The 17,301-nt window shown below is 40.1% G+C and overlaps 2 protein-coding genes across 8 annotated transcripts in view; one reads left to right on the forward strand and one right to left on the reverse strand.

Annotated features, from left to right (window-relative positions):
- The window catches only part of Azi2 (5-azacytidine induced 2), a 24,834-nt gene extending 17,234 nt beyond the window's left edge, over positions 1-7,600 (forward strand). For all 7 annotated transcript variants that reach the window (XM_005348067.2, XM_026779373.1, XM_013346578.2 and 4 more), the window contains 2 exons: positions 3,382-3,500; positions 5,757-7,600. In XM_005348067.2, coding sequence (XP_005348124.1) covers positions 3,382-3,500; positions 5,757-6,166 — 529 coding nt within the window. In that variant the 3' untranslated portion in view covers positions 6,167-7,600. The remainder of the gene's footprint in view (positions 1-3,381; positions 3,501-5,756) is intronic.
- Positions 7,601-9,132: 1,532 nt separating this feature from the next.
- Positions 9,133-17,301, reverse strand: part of Cmc1 (C-X9-C motif containing 1) — an 81,888-nt gene continuing 73,719 nt past the window's right edge. The window contains exon 4 of the mRNA XM_005348068.3: positions 9,133-9,406. Within this exon, the coding sequence (XP_005348125.1) occupies positions 9,286-9,406 (121 nt within the window). The 3' untranslated portion in view covers positions 9,133-9,285. The remainder of the gene's footprint in view (positions 9,407-17,301) is intronic.

Here is a 17,301-nt window from a genome sequence, read left to right on the forward strand (position 1 = left end):
GTCTCAGATCCATGATATTGTCCTGGTGGGTGGTTCTACCAGAATCCCCAAGATTCAGAAGCTTCTGCAGGACTTCTTCAATGGAAAAGAGCTGAACAAGAGCATCAACCCTGATGAAGCTGTTGCTTATGGTGCAGCTGTCCAGGCAGCTATTCTATCTGGAGACAAGTCTAAGAATGTTCAGGATTTGCTGCTCTTGGATGTCACTCCTCTTTCCCTTGGTATTGAAACTGCTGGTGGAGTCATGACTGTTCTCATCAAGCGCAATACCACCATCCCTACCAAGCAGACTCAGACTTTTACCACCTACTCTGATAACCAGTCGGGTGTGCTCATTCAGGTGTATGAAGGTGAATGAGCCATGACCAAGGATAACAACCTGCTTGGAAAGTTTGAACTTACAGGCATCCCTCCAGCACCCCGTGGTGTTCCCCAGATTGAAGTCACTTTTGACATCGATGCCAATGGCATCCTCAATGTTTCTGCTGTAGATAAGAGCACAGGCAAGGAGAACAAGATCACCATCACCAATGACAAGGGCCGCTTGAGCAAGGAGGATATTGAGCACATGGTCCAGGAAGCTGAGAAATACAAAGCTGAAGATGAAAAGCAGGGAGATAAGGTTTCCTCCAAGAAAACCTTATCCTGGAGTCTTACGCTTTTAACATGAAAGCAACAGTTGAAGATGAGAAACTTCAAGGAAAGATCAATGATGGGGACAAACAGAAGATCCTAGACAAGTGCAATGAGATCATCAGTTGGCTGGATAAGAACCAGACTGCAGAGAAGGAAGAAATTGAACACCAGCAGAAGGAACTGGAGAAAGTCTACAACCCTATCATTACCAAGCTGTACCAGACTGCTGGTGGGATGCCTGTACTAGACTGCTGGCGGCTTCCCTGGTGGAGGAGCTCCTCCATCTGGTGGTGCTTCTTCAGGGCCGGTGGATTAAGTCAATCCAAGTAGAGGTGTAGCATTGTTCCATAGGAAATATTTGAAGGACCCAAATTTAGCAAGTTACATGGCAGTTTCAAATTCAAACTGCTACAATAAATTTACTGGGCATTCTCAATACTTGAACATAGAACGTGTGCACAGACAGTGAAGTAAGCATTGCACTTTATAAGCACTGTATCCTAAGTGGAAAATGCAATGTCTATAATAAAACAGGTGGAAAATGGAATGTCTAATAATATTTAAATTGGCAAAAAAAAAAAATAAAGAAACTGCTTTGGACCTATAGCAAGGCAGAATTTAGGTAGGCAGGGAAAGCTAGGCTGAATGCTGGGAGTAAGAAGGGTGGAGTCAGAGAGATGCCATGGCCTCCAGAGATAGACATGCTGAAACTTTGCTGGTAGGCCACGACCTCGTCGTGATATACAGATGAATAGAAATGAGCTAAATTAAGATGTAAGAGTTAGCCAATAAGAAGCTAGAGCTAATGGGCCAAGCAGTGATTTAACTAGTACAGTTTCTGTGTGATTATTTTCGGGTCTAAGCTAGCCAGGCGGCCAGGAACCACAAGCAGCCTCCATCCAACACTCTTGAACTTCTGAGCCGTTTCTTAGGTATTTCTCCCACAGTCCACGTATCTTTTTAATCTGTAGTTTTAGTGTAGGTGACACTAAGAGCAAAGGACAAATTTTGGTGATGTAGTTTCATCTTACCCTCATTTTTAAGCAATCATCATTAAATTGAAATCTTTTAAAGATTTATTTATTTATTATGTATACAACATTCCTTCCCTGTATGCTTGCATGCCAGAAGAGGGCACCAGATCTCATTATAGATGGCTGTGAGCCACCATGTGGTTGCTGGGAATTGAACTTAGGACCTCAGTGCTCTTAACCTCTGAGCCATCTCTCCAGCCCCATTAAATTGAATTTTTAACATGTACTTTAGGTATTGATACTAACACCTTTATAATCATCTTTTACTTGACGTGTACTTGGTGTTTGAGTACCCAAGTATCATGAATATTTTTAAAGTTAGGTTCAAATTCACCATTTTATAACAATAAACTATTTTCAAACTATATTATTCATGCCTGTGTGCCTGAGTTTCAGTAGAGGACCCAACTTTGAAATGACTCTTTTGAAACTATCCACTGCCCAGAATTTTACATGGAACCAGCAATCTTCTTCACACTGAAGACAGACTTCTTTATACAACAGCAGTTGTAAAAAGCATCTCCATTGTTTACTGGTTCTGAGGTAGAGCTGGTTAAATACACCAGAGGATAAACAATGATATTTAAAATGCGAGATTTTTTTTTCAAAGCAGTATAGTTCATAATACAAAAACTGCAGCCCAAGTAGGGTAGAAATACAATGTTAAAAGAGGTAAAATTTTACCTCACACAATTTAACTTGTTTTAAAATACCTATTGCTTCTTTAATTAGATACTAGATTCAGATTTCAGGGTTATCCCTTTTAAGTTCTATTTATTAGATAGAAAAAAATTGAAGCATGAGGTAGCGTGTTTGCTTTGTTTTCTTCCCATACTACTTACATTCTCGAACCTGTAATAGTGGTTGTTCTAATATTATGGAGTCAGTTCTTACATTGACTAATTCAGGTATGAGACTGTGCAGTAAAAGAATATGTGCTGAAGATTTCAGTTCACTTAGTTGGCAATTACGAACCTAAAGAAAATCATGAGCCTAAGAGAATTTAATGGACAATAAAAGCTTTTAAAATTAGATATAAAACAATTTCAGATTCTGAGATAAAATCCTTTTCATTATAAAACTATGGAAAGGCATTTTGAAGTTCTGTTTCCTATAATCTGCTTCTCTAGCTGCTGCTTAGTTATGGGGAAAGTCATGTGACTCCTAATGTCTTGTGCTGTCATGTCACATTGGTTTAGAACCAACAGTATGAGACAGCCCAGTCAGACATAAAGAATGTAATGCATGAAGCCTCAATTTTGCCGTAATGTGGTCTCGGGTATCTCCTCATTACTTCATTTCACAGTGTCAAAACAATCCAAAGATAAAGATGGACTCAGAGACCAGACATGAATAAATGCAATTTTATTCTTGATCAGATTGACAAAGGAGGAACATATTTCTTACTAGTTACTAATTTTACTAACAGCACTGTGCAGTTTTGGCTAAAATAAACCCTTGGTTTTAAGAGCCAGTAAGAAACTCACTGGTTAGAATGTTTATCATAATCTGCTTGTTACAGTAGCTATTGCTTGAAATTGGGGCAATGTTATCCCTAGGTGTTTTTCACTTAAAACATTCCAATTAAATATATTTAGTTTCATTTATATTGTCAGAAAACAATATAAAAATAAACCTGCTTGCTTGTAAAGTTATTCCCCTTTACACATAAGAAGGACTAGTATAACTTGTTTTTAAAATTCCATTTTAGTGATAACATGCAGCACACATACTGGGAGCTGAAGAGGGAGATGTCTAACCTACACCTGGTGACGCAGGTGCAAGCAGAACTACTCAGGAAACTGAAGACCTCAGCTGCAGTCAAGAAAGGCAAGTCCCTGCTGGCTGGAGATGCCGACTCCAGCCACACTGTCTGAGGATCAGCTAGCTACTTTATCTTAGCAAAATCTCATCCGATGACTGTGATACACAGGCTGTGTGCAGTGTGTCCACTCCACCCATTCCCTGCTGCGGCTTCAGTCTCTAGCTGGTCAGCTTCACACATAAAGGTGTTGCTGGTGTTTTTTCTTCAGTACTATATTCTTTCCCCTTGTGGCTTTTCTCAGCCAAGTGTTGCTCATGTGTAAGGCTGAGGTGTTAGGTTTGCTCTAGTTGGCCCTTCACCACAACTATATATTTAAAAAGAACTCCAAACCAAAGTTTCATTTCAGTACTGTGAAGTATACCAAAGACCTAGCTCTTCATTTTCAAAACAACTCTGATTCATTTAGTTCCTGACATCTTCTTAGAGACTTTCTTTTCCATACAGGATGTCTGATTGAAGGCAGACTCAACAAAAACTTTTCATTGCTTTCTTTTTACATGCAATGTTTGACCAAAGCTTTTGAGCTTTTGTTAACTTAGTAGTGGGCACTTTTGTCAGCGCTGTTTTTGTGAGTGTTTGCATCTCCCATTGCAGGAAAGGTTTGTCTGACACATACAGTATACATTCAATGCCTTAAGTTTACTTCTCAAAGGAATGTGATGACTTTGAAAGGTGATCAGCATCTAATTTGAAATTGTTATTTGCACCTCTGATTGTCCTAAAGGAGAACAAGAAAATTCTTTCAAAAATATTCTCAGGAGTGTTTGTAAGGGAAATGTTTCACATTGGGGGGAGGGGAAGGAATTCAAAGTTTCTTTTGATTTCTGCAGTGTTGGGTACTTAAGAATCAGGCAAATTAATGTGGTGTTAGGCAAGCATAACCTAATTTATGGTTCACCTTCCCTCGTTCTCCAGTAGTTCAGCTTACTTATGAAGACACCATAGGTGGATAGCAGAAGTCAGACTGCCCTTAGAGGGCATCAGCTAGTGTGGAGCAAGCTGTCAGTACAACTTACATCAGAAGTAGTGTGTTCCAAAGCAGCAGAAAAAAGAACTCTTTCCATTTTGTCTTCCTTCTTAATTGGCTGAGAACACAGGCTTTTAATGCCTTTGCACTGTCAGTTTCTAGAACATTTCCTTCAACAGTGTTAAGTCCAGGTGACCAGGGGTCACGAGTCCCTAAAGTCATGGTTTTAAGTAGAAGGGTTATGGCTCACTTACTCCTGACCTGCCCATCACTACTGCCCAGAAGAATTAATTACTTTCAGTTTTTTCTCTCTATTCACCTACTCCCCCACCCAAATGTTTCAATTTGTTTCTTCTAAAATTACATGAGTTGACCCAGCAAGATGGCTCTGCGGCTGGAAGGGCTCACCTACAAGTGTAAGGAAAGAACCAGTGGAAGCAAAGAACCAAGTCTGGAAAGTTGTCCTCTGACCTTCATGTTCACGCGTGTGTACCTGCATTCTTATGCTCACACCCACACATAAGTAATTAGGTTGCATGCAACCACGCCTTCAGTCCACTTGGTCAGCCTTGAGAAAAAATGTAGCTTCCAACTGTAGCAGACTGAATGAGAAGAGTAGAAGATGCTGCGGTGTGCCTGCACTGGCTGTGGCGAAATACTACTCACAGCGGTCTTTCCTAAGCCATTGAATGCATGAAAGACCTATTTCCTTTTATGTTGACCTGCTTGTTGACTAAAGCAGAATTATATTAATCATTGTATTTATTCTAAGAAATTGAACTTAAAGCTTTATCCATAAAAACCATTGAATATATGTTAAAATTTCATTTGATTCTTAAGAATTCAAAGTATATTTATAAAAATAAGTTATTTTTGGCCCCTCTCCCACAGAGAAGTTTGAATAAGCAAAGGAATATATTTAAAACCGCTACTATTCTCAGTCCCCACTGGCACCAATATGCTCTAAAACTCGCCACATTGAAGGCCAAGAGCTTTACTGGTCTTTGCCTTGTAAAGAGATGACACTTTCTATGTCTTGGAGACTCTGCATCAGCAGGACACGGCAGGAAGGGACTCCTACATCCACTTGCAGCTGAGTGAATGACCTTAACTCAGTGGCAGTAAGTATGTGGTCTGTCAGAACTCAGATCTGTTCAGAATCTCCAAACCAGTTTCCTGATGAACATACTGAACTGGCAGTGTTCGTGTTAGTGTCAGTTACAGAGTTAGTATATGACATGTTTACAGCCACAACTGCTAGGAAACTGACACTTAGCCTGTGCTTCCTTTGTAGCCTGCACCCCAGCAGGATGTGTTGAAGACCCTGGGAGAGACAGCACGAAATTGCACTTGACAAATTTTACTGCAACATACAAAAGACATCCCCCTTTGTCACCAAATGGCAAAGCTGCTTGTTATGCTCCATGTCCTTTACCAGGAGATATAAAGGTTTTATCAGAGAAAGCAGTTCTTCAGTCGTGGACAGATAATGAGAGACGGATTCCTAATGATGGTACAGACTTACAGGAGCACAGCTCCTATGGCAGAAATTCTCTGGATGATAATTCTTGGGTATTCCCAAGCCCTCCTAAATCAAGTGAGACAGCATTTGGCGAAAATAAAAACAAAACTTTACCTTTACCCAACTTGCCACCACTGCATTACTTGGATCAACATAATCAGAACTGTCTTTACAAAAGTTAATTTGATGGGACTCTTGATTTGAACAGGAGGACGCCAACTCCCACTGGTTTACCAAGAAGTTATTTAGACTGGAAGTGGACTTTGAATAAAACCTTGCAGCTCTCCAATATGTACATTTGTACATTCTGTACAACATTATATGTAGTGGATTTCCAGTATGAAAACTTCCAGTTGTACCTTTAATAACACTTAAAAGGTTTTGCTTCTTGGATTAAGAATGGAAATGGAAATTCTAGACATGGTTTCATAAAGTATGTGACCTGCCTAAATACCTACTCATTAAATAAAAAGCAGCCTTTAATATAAAAAAACCCATGTCTGCTGGTTCAGATTGTATCGAGAAGCAAATGGCAGTGTGAATAGGTTGTGTTCCGTTGACTTCCTGATGCATAAGAATTTGAAATAGAATAAAAGTAGGTTAAACCTATGCTATTGTGTTTCAAGTTTTAAGATTTAGAATCATTTTTACGTAAAATGTGTATACAATTTTAAAATGCAATTTGAATTCTAAGACTTGAACTAATGACCATTGAGGCCAACTTTTCCCCACTATATTCAAATCCTAAGTAGTTAAAAATGATATGGTGTGTGAGTAAACTATATAAACCTACACAACATGCAGTCAGAAGTGGAAAGAGCAGCATCTTTAGTGACCTCTTGTGTGTCATGGTCATTTTCGGCAGGACAGCTGTTTGTCTTATACAGAGCAGCTTTGATACTGTGGTATGATATCTGAGAAAGTGATTTTTATTTAACTGCATCTAGAACTAAATTTTGTGCTGTCTAATTATGAAATATATCCAAATTCATTCTAATTGGCAAGTCACCTGTGAGTAACTAAGGAAATAACAAAGATGGTTTCATGTGGAAATTCATCTAAATTCCTCCAGGGTTGAAGCATTAAGAGTATTAGTAATCATGTATTACCCGTTTGACGTAAGACTTCCTCAGTGGCATTTCATATATCCTGAATTTAAAGGATTTCAGATCTCGTATTACTGAGTATCATACACAGCCCAACAGTGTTCATTATTCACCAGTTATTTTTTTATTGGTTTATCTCACTCACTTATTCATGCCTGTCCATGATTAATGGAATTGATGTCGATGCTGGAATGTGTTCTGACCAATGAACCCAGCTCACTCAAGGGAGTACAGGTTCCTGCCAAGTAACACAACAAGACCCAATATGCATAAAGCAAATACAAGACTCCAGGCTTTCACTGAAGGAACTAACTACCTGTGTAATAAAAGCAGAGACATTGCTCATGTGGCTATGGAGCTGTCCATCATCTGTTTTGTGTCTAATGTAGCTTACTGGTTTGCCTTTTTTTAAACCAATATTAGAAGTTTTCCTTTGTAAACAGAGGCTTATAATGTTTTGAACAATGCCAAGAAATTGTTTTAATTAAAATTATTTTTGTTTTTAAAATGGAGTTGGATGTGAAATAATGTCCTTGCCTATGTATATTTCCAAAGTCTGGTATTAATTTTATTTCTCAAACATTCCCTCTTCCTAGTAGTAACAAGTTATCAAAAAGGAATGCTAGAACAGCTGGATTAATGCTCTTAACAGTTTAAGTGTTAATGACCTGTGTAAGAGTCCTTAGCTAGAAAAGATGAACCCCGAAATATTTTTACCTAGCCAGAAATGCTTAAGTATACACTTAGTCAACCCTGTGGTTGAAGAGGTGGCATGGTACTATCTGTATTTTGTGATTCATTAAATTTGGCATTTTTATTAGTCCTTTTCATATTAGCCTAACACTCCAAAGTGTTTCCCTTGAAATTTTCTGGAATAGCTGGGTTTCTTTTGGTAAGGAAATCCAGTTAAGCACACCTGTAACTCAATACTAGAAGGAGTACCTGTTCCTCCCTCTTGATAAGTTATTAGCCCGAGAAAAACCTACACCTCTAAAGATTCTTGTATTGAGTTAAGGCCAAAATAAAACTGAATACATATGTAAGTCAAGAATAAACATGCCCTGTGAGTGTGCAACTGCTGAAACCCAGTATACCAAAGATACATCTGCAGCAGGTACAAGAGATGACTATAAGCAATTTGTCTAATACCTATTGATTATATGACACACAAAAAAAATCTTGTTACAACTTCATTCACTTCTTACAACAACTGCTACACCTTTTCTTTGAGTCACTGAAAACAAGAACTGTGGCCCTGTGAATTATAAGATGCACCAGTGGCAACAGACTCTCTTCATTCTGTAGTCTCTAGACTTACTGTATTTGCTCGCCTTTGGCCACCTCTTACTGTTCTGTGGTCTGAGAAAATGGATTCTTTGACAGGAGTAAAACAGTTTTTGGTGAGTACTCTGTGAAACTTAGCACACATTTGAATGAAAAAAAAAAAATGTTTTCATGGGATTGGAGCCAAAGCTAAATCTTATCTTTCTGTTTAAGAACATGGTGGAAAAAATAAATAAATAAATAAATAAATAAATAAATAAGCCCAGCCAAGGCTCAAATTAACACACTGGAGCAGAAACTTAACCACAGTTCCTCCTCCCGAATCCCCAGTGTTACAGAAGTTCACACTTGACAACTTCTTAAAGTCAGAGATTATACGAAGTTGAAAAGATCAAGAAACATAGTGCAGAAACTTTTCCATCAAAGGTTTCAGAAAATTAATTCAGCTAACTTCATCTGTGTTTTCAAATAAGCCCATGTAAAGGCCAAAGCCCTGCCTATATACCCAATCTTCTGGCAAGGCTGGCTAAGTTGTCACAGACACGGACTGGTGCCCATAGTAGCACACTCAGTGTTAGAGTGAAGTCCAGTTACCATGAGCAGAGTTGATGGCTCTTGTCCTATGCTAGGCTTCAGCCTGCATGACTGGAAGAAGGTAATGTACTTATGGAATTCTGAGACCATCCGCTCTGTACCTACAGTCAGAGTTGTGGAAGAACTTAAACACAACAACAAAAAACAGAAAACATTCCATTTAGTTTTCCTCCTATCCCATATTTAATAAACTAGAACTCTGAAATAATTTTATTTCATACAAAAGAATCGGTAGTTCATGATTAGGTGAGCAAACATTTTTTTCAGTCCACTATTTTTAGGTTATATTGCAAGTGGCTTCCTGACTCACTATTTGCCTACATGTTTGTGGGAAGCTTCTGTAGCCTCTTCTTGGTAGGAACTCCGGTTTTTCTGAATTCTTCCCTTTCCTTGAGGTATTCCAGTTTGCATTCTTCATAGAAGGCTGGATCATTATAGCTACAAGGAGTAAATTAAAGTATTTCAAAATAGATACAATATAAGCATTAGTAACATTAAATTATTCATGAGAATCAGTCTTGAGAAGTTGACTTTCAATAATAGTCACCAAGACACAATAAACATTAATAAACTAGTAAGAAAAATAGAATTGAAGATTTTTAAAAATTTGTAATTAAAGCATATAGTAATACAAAGTCTTGAGTTTAGTCTTATCACAGACCAGAACAACGAATGATGCTACATTCCGGGAGCCCATGGCCTAACAGATATAAAAAGTGCAAAGATGGCTATGGAAACACAAGGAAGCAGAGGTGTCAGCAAAACAAACTTGAGTTTGCAAGGCCACAGAAACCCAACAAAAGGGCATGTTGAAAAGCATATGTGAGGGTAGAGTGACACGTACAAGGTACTACAAGTGGGCTGGTACTCTCACAGTGAATGATGCACACAGCAGAAAGAACCCAAGGAACAGTGCACAGGGACCTAAATATAATGGGCCACTTCTGCCAATGTATAACAATCTATCCCAAAAGCAATAGAATAAAACTAACTGTGCAAATAGAGGTATTGAATGGCTGGCAATTTGTGGCAGATGGGCTGAAAGGGGCAGCAAGTTTTTTAAAGTTGGATTGCTAATAGTATTCAAGCAAGAAATGATGAAGGCCTACACTAGCCCAAAGGAAGGGCTACATGTAGGGATGCAACGGGATAAAACGTGAAGCATGATTAATAAAAACCAAGAGACATATTGAGGTTCAACGTGAAGGTCAGAAAAGCAAAACAGCCACTGGCTCTTACCTCTACCTCAATCTGAAATGGTGATCCTGCCTCCAGGAATCTCAGAATGAGACTGAGTGTTGTCTCTTCCCATCAAGGTCCATCAGAGATATATTTTAGATATAAAATTGGTTTTCAGAACTTCAGAAACCCACAGAACATGCCATTAAACGTGTTTTAATAACATAAAGGCTATTCATGACATTGAAACATGCCTGCTCCTTGCAGCACCAATTTACTTCATAAAAGGATGGAGGGCATTGAAGAACCTCCATATGGAGTTTGCTACCTTTGTAGCAAAACTAGGTCAAGAACTGCCCTTGCCTCAATTACTGACAATATACTGTCCAAACTGGACAAACAGGACACAAAAGAAAGCAACTGCTGAACTTTGCTAAGACAAAGTAGTACAGTCCGTTAAAATTCCTGTTTCACAGTCTGTCTGATCTTCTAGGCCTGCAGACCTAAGATGGATGCCCCAACATTACAGAGTAACCTTGGGTGACTGTCTAGGCAGAAGCTGTCTCTGTTAGTTCTGGAAGGTTTTGCTCTACACTTCCTGTTTACTCAGGTAATACTATATCCTTCTTGAGTCTCTGATAGTGTTGAAGACTTAAGACAGTTATATCATTTTCTTTGTTACTAAAGTCAAAAAAGAAACTTATAAAAGATGTAAAGTTTATAAGAATGAGAGACATAAGAGTTTAAGTTATTTAAGAAACTGTTTTAAGGTCTAAAAAGGTATTTTTAGGTAAGCAATACAAGTTATGATAGAAAGTGGTTTAGGTATAAAACTTTGAACTCACTAAGATAGGATAGGTAAAAGAGTAATTTCTCTGAATCGCCAAATACAAATGAACTAGACATTATGAATGTAATCATTATTTGATAATTGTTATTACTGCATATATAATTTTACTGTGTTAAGAGTTTTTTACACAAAAAGGAGGAAATGTTGCATGATATTTGTTTGCACTATAAAAAGCTGAATGGCCAATAGCTAGGCAGGAGAGGTTAGGTAGGACTTCTGGGCAGAGAGAGAACAAGGGATGAATCTAGGTGCACAAGGAGCCACCAGAAAGACAGGAATGGAGTCAGACATACAGAATGGAAGACAGATTTCCAGGGACCAGCCCCGGCAGTAACCAGGTCCCAGAGAGGAGGTAAGGTGCGCTGGCGTGTGTGTGTTTTGGGGGGGGGGGGGGGGATGATGAGCCAGGCATGATTGTTGAGAGAATCCTGTAGCCTGACTGAGTAGCAGCAAGAGTGCCTCTTTATACAGAATTTAGTAAGCATGGAGAGATTCATGTGTTCCAAAATACAGATCATATCATTTTTGGTTTCAGACATGTGTTTAGCTTTTCCTCTTGCACACTGGAGTCATAAGTTTAGTCATCATTGATGAGCCATGACAGAAAAAAATTATCATTTTTACTCATCAACCCTGTAACACAACTTTTAAGTTTCTCGAGGCATATGACAGCCCATTCTCAGACTGCCAGCTTTTGGGGCTTTAAGGACAATAGACAGAAAATCTTCAAGCCTGCCTGGGCAGTTTGCCATGTCCTGAGCTGTTTATCAACTCTAAGTAGCCAGAGTGCCCAAGAAAACTCATCAGGCCAAAGCTGCTACAGTTATTATTCAATTTCTGGCATAATACAGTGTCTACATTTTATATCTTTATAGAATTTATTTACATGAATCATGGAAATCTTTTGTTCCTTGGTCATAAAACACCACAGTGGCTCTACACAAACTAACTTTTCTAAAACGGGAAGTTCTGACACCTCATCTTTTTATCCACACCATTCTTTGCCCATCAATATAAATTTCTGTGTGGGCAGAGGTAACTTTGTTGCTGTATGTGCCACATAATCACTTGAGTGTACAGTAGGAAGAGGCTTGCAATCTGATCTGTGGCCAGCTCCTCTAGCCTATCCAATCCTGGTGACATTTTAAAGTTTACTTTGATTATCAAATTGTATAAATATTAAAAGTCCCCTCGCGTATCCAACATGTGGAGAGCAAAACCAAAAGTGGCACGGCAGCATGGTGCCGCTCCACTTTGCTGGATCTTTACGACTTTGGCTGTTGCCATCAGATATGACCATGCCAACAAGTAAAAAGCCATGTGGCAAAATGTAGATTAATAGAAACAGGTTAATTAAATTATAAAAGTTAGTTGTGGACAAGTCTGAGCAAAAGGTCAAGTTTTCATAAGAAGTCTCCATGTCATTATTTAGGGGCTGGCAGACCCCACGAGAAAATCTGACGAGAAAGGCCAACTACAGTGGCTAACGAGACAACACTGCCAGGGAAACCAAAGAGCTTCACTATCAGAAGGCTGAAGAAAGAAGAAGGGCTGCTTGTTTGGCCATGAGGAGCGTATTAGTCTTCGGCAGTTTTGGAGGACTCAGAAGTAGGTCACAGAATAGGGAAGAATGAAGATGAGAAGCAGAGACAAAGGAGCACAAACCACTATTATCTCAATGTGTCCCTAAAGGGGAGCTGCAGTTGCATGCATGCTGTGGCTCACCATAGAAATTAACAAAGAAGGGCACTTATTCTGGGACTTAATGTCAAAGAAAAGTTTCGATACTTTGCGGTTTTCTTCAGCTAGTATCAAATTCACCTTTGCTTCTTTGGTTGCTTTCTCTCTTCTAAAACCAACAGCAACAGTTTTCACCCTCCCTCCCCATGACAAACTAGACCCTGAGCTTCCTATGTCTAGGGAGCAGGAAATGAAAGATATTCAAACAGTAACAAACAGTACCTATCAAACCAGAGTGGATCAGAAAGGTTAATGTTTACCAAGTGCCTACGGAGCACTAGGCACCCTGCTCAATGGATTTAGAGTGCTTCCCAAACATTCCCAGAACTGTCTCTTCTCACAGTGAGGACAGCCCCAGGTCTCAGAGCTAGCTAAGTTCTCACTGACCCTGTTGAGCCCAGGCTGTCCTCTGTGTAGAAGGCTCCTGCTACTCTGCTGCTCTAGGGCCGCCCCACCTACAGAAGGTTTATGTTCAATTAAAAACATGTTATTTTAATTACTGAATTAGAAGCAAGAAGTTATGCATATTATTATGGAGATAGAAACCACAGGCATTTGGGCAAATTCTTCATGAAACTTGCTTGTGCCTTCAAAACCTACTTGGGCCAAATCAAATGGGCGCTGCTGGGCTTGTACTACTTTGAGGCTTGGTTGGTCAGATAATGCTGCCCTCTCATGATTGCATGATAACTTGGTGACCCACTGCCACATACTCAGTTTCCACTAAGGCCCAAAACCAGACCAAGAGCTGACTCTCAGAGGGAGAATGGTTGTCTTCAGATGATGGTAGATACTTGCTCCAAGATCCCAAAGGTCTCTTCTGTGGTTCACCTATAGGAGCCTGACAAAGTCTCCAAACAGTATCCCTATCTGCCACTACCACCATAAGTACCATCAGGTCTGCTGGATCATATGGTCCAAGTGGTAGAGCAGCCTGCACGACAGCCTGGAGGCCCCACTTGAAGCTCTCAGCTTTCTAAGTCACTTGGTATATATATGGGCCAGAGTAACACACCCAAGTGAAATAACTTATCCTTCACCTCAGAATGAAAATCTGCATGCTCCATACCACTGGACTCTTAAGAATTTCACTGAGGAGGAAGCCCCTTAAATTGGGTTGGATTTATTTCCCATCCTCTGATGCATATATGGTTACCAACAAGTCCAAAGTGGTTGCTATCTCCTGTTTACTTGGTCCAATAAGTATTGTCATCAATATAGTATAGCAGTGTGATATTTTGTGTTAGAGACAGATAACCAAGATTCCTTCGAAGTAAGCTATGACAGAGGGCAGAAGAGTTAATATACCATTGAGATATATAAAGGTATAATGTTGCCTTTGCCAAATTGCTTCTGCTGACCCCTATGAACAGGTATCGAGAAGAAGGCATTGCTAAATCAACAGCTGCATACCGCGTACCAAGTGGTACAATCTGCTCAAGTAAGGACAGCACGTCTGGTACAGCAGCTGCAATAGGAGTCAGTACTTGTGGTGGATTGAATGAGAATGGCCCTTAAGCGCCTGTGTTTGAACGCTAGATCCCCCATTGATAGAACTGTCTTGGGAAGGGCTGGGTGTGGCCTTGGAAGAGGTGCCTCACTCAGGCCTGGAGGCCTCAAAAGCCCACGGCAGGTATGGTGTGTCTCTCTGCTTCCAACTTTCAGATAAGACTTAAGCTCTCAGCTACTATCCAACACCATGCCTGCCTGCCTGCCTGCCTGCCTGCACTCTATGCTCCCAGGCATGAAGGTCATGAGCTCACCTCTAAAACTATAATGTTTTCTTGTGTAAGTTGCCATGGTCATGGTGTCTCTTCACAACAACAGAAAAGTAACTAAGACATTACTTGATTAAATTTTTTCAGCCAAGTCTCATTCTCCACCATCCAGCGGTCTTTAGTCCAGGCCAGTTAAAGGGCGATGTGGTGGGAACCACTGCCCTGCACCTTTCAAGTCTTTGCTGGTGACACTTCTTCTAGGGATGTGGTAGAGGCAACTCTAAATGGTTTCCATTCGGCCTTTCCAACCACAGCAGCTCTCACTCCACAGTTACGGAACCACTGTGAGAATTCTGCCAACTTTTAAGTTTATCTGTCCCAGTTATACATCCTAGAGCTGGAAAGTCACTATACCTACTGTGAGTTGGGTATCAGCCAAAACTCCATCAGTCACCTGCCCTCCATAAGTCCACAATGCTTCTTGGGTGGGGTCTCCCAGAATCACTGTCAATTCAGAACCTATATCCAACAGACCCTGGAAAGTCTGATTACTTCCTTTCCCCAGTGAACAGTTACCTTTGTAAAGGCTGCAGGTCCATGTGGGAAGGGCGAGGAGAAAGACTCACTGTTGTACATGGGATAGTGATGTTGTCATTAAGACCTGGGTTTTGTTTTGATTCGGAAACTGAAAATATAAGGAGATGTGATTGTGTGTCAAGTTGACAAAGGGAGAACTCGTGATGGCTAATCTTGGTTGTCAACTTGACTACATCTAAAATCAACTAAAATCCAAGCAGCTGGGCACACCTGCCTCTGTGTGTGAAAGGGGTTCTTGACTGGATCATTTGAGGTCAGAAGACCTGTCCTAAGTCTGGGTTACACCTTCTGGTGGCAGCCTACATAAACAGACATGGTAGAAGGAAGCTTTTGCTTTTCACCTGCTTGCCCTCACTCTCCCTGCTGAGTCCTTCTATCCTGCTTGGGAGGCTGTCCTTCACTGGCAGTGGAACACACCTCTTCAGGATCCAACACAGACCAAAGACCAGCTGAGACAGCCAGTCTCGGGGACTGAACAACTACTGATGCTTGGCCTTCCTGTCACAGACAGCCACTGATGGACTAGCAGCCTCTAAGTCACTCTAGTAGACCCCTTTTCTACAGAATCACTCTATCAGTTCTGTTCCTCTAGGGAACCCAGACTAATACAGGGAATATAAACAAAAATACCAGGCTTTGCTTGGATATTTCTTAAGGGTTTTAAGATGGTTGCACACACTATGGCGATAATTTAGGTATAGGAGGTGTGTGTGTGCAACTGGTAAAGAGTATCTTCAATTAGCAATGAGAATGGAGAGACATTCAGAGGCAGAGACAAAAGAAACAGTGGTTTTGCAGTAATGTAAACTCCTGAGTTGAGTAGTCACATGAGGGCAGTATAATCAAATGAGATCAGGAAGCACAAGAGGAAGAACGGGTAAGGCTGAGAACAAAATCGGCCCTCTACACCTCAGGATGCTGCATCTGTGCTTTAACCAACCACATGCTCAAAGTATTTGGAAAAACTTTGAATCTATAACCTTGCACATTTCTCTATAATTTTCTAAATAATACAATTTTTATAATCAGTTACAATGTATTTACATTAGGTGTTATGTGGTGGTTCAAGACTTTAATCTCAATACCCAAGAAGCAGAGGCAGGAGGATATCTGTGAGTTCTGAGTCCGAGGCCAGATTGATTTTTACAGAAGAGTTCCAGGTCAGCTAGTCTATACAGGAAGACACACATACATGCAATTCAAATAATAAACAAATAAACAAACACAGTGTAAAATGAAAGGAGGATCTAGGTACAACACTCTACCCAACAACATGAGTAAAACAGGCAGAAGTAGGCTGTGAGAACAAGAGTAAAAGAAATGGGTACAAGGCAGTGAGGAATTTAGCACAGAAGAAAATATCATTTTCCCATCCTAGCCACAGTCATTAATGGTAGAAAAAGTACCTCCAAATACAAAACAGATTCAAAACGAAGCTGAATAACAGTAAACAGAGTCAAACAGTATATTTCCCCCTTCAATATTGCTAACCTTCAGTCAGTTAACCTTCATGATCTGAAAATACAGGTTTCTGGGGCTGGAGAGATGACTCAGCAGTTTAACATCACTGACTATGAACCAGGCCTGTTTGTGTGCACCTTTAATCCCTGCACTTGAGGCAGAGGCAGAAGTCAGTGGATCTCTTGAGCTTGAGGCCAACCAAGGCTACATAGTGAGATCCTATCTCAAGAAACAAACCACCACTACCACCACCACCAAAACATGGGCTGCTCTTCCAGAAGACCCATGTTCAATTTCCACCACACATGGGAGTTTCAGACCTCTTTTGCCACCAGGCTTGCACATGCAGACATGTAGTCTAAACACTCATACACATTAAATAAAGTAAGTGTAAATATTTTTTCTTAAAGAAAAGATGTTGTCAAAAAAGGGGAGGGATCTTAGATACTCTATAGATATACTGAAAGGGAGAAGTATATCTACTATTTTAGTAATATGATGATATAATTAATAAAAAACCGCACAAATTAAATTCAGGTATTTTTGACTCAGCACAACGTGGTTATATGTCCAATTTATTCTGAATGAATTACGTTACTAGTAGAGCTAATGTAAAGTCATCAAATAAAAATAAAAACCTGGGGCTGGAGAGATGGCTCAGAGGTTAAGAGCATTGCCTGCTCTTCCAAATTCCTGAGTTCAATTCCCAGCAACCACATGGTGGCTCACAACCATCTGTAATGGGGTCTGGTGCCCTCTTCTGGCCCGCAGACATACACACAGACATA

This window comes from Microtus ochrogaster, chromosome 5 (genome assembly GCF_000317375.1).
Source record: "Microtus ochrogaster isolate Prairie Vole_2 chromosome 5, MicOch1.0, whole genome shotgun sequence".
NCBI lineage: Eukaryota > Metazoa > Chordata > Mammalia > Rodentia > Cricetidae > Microtus > Microtus ochrogaster.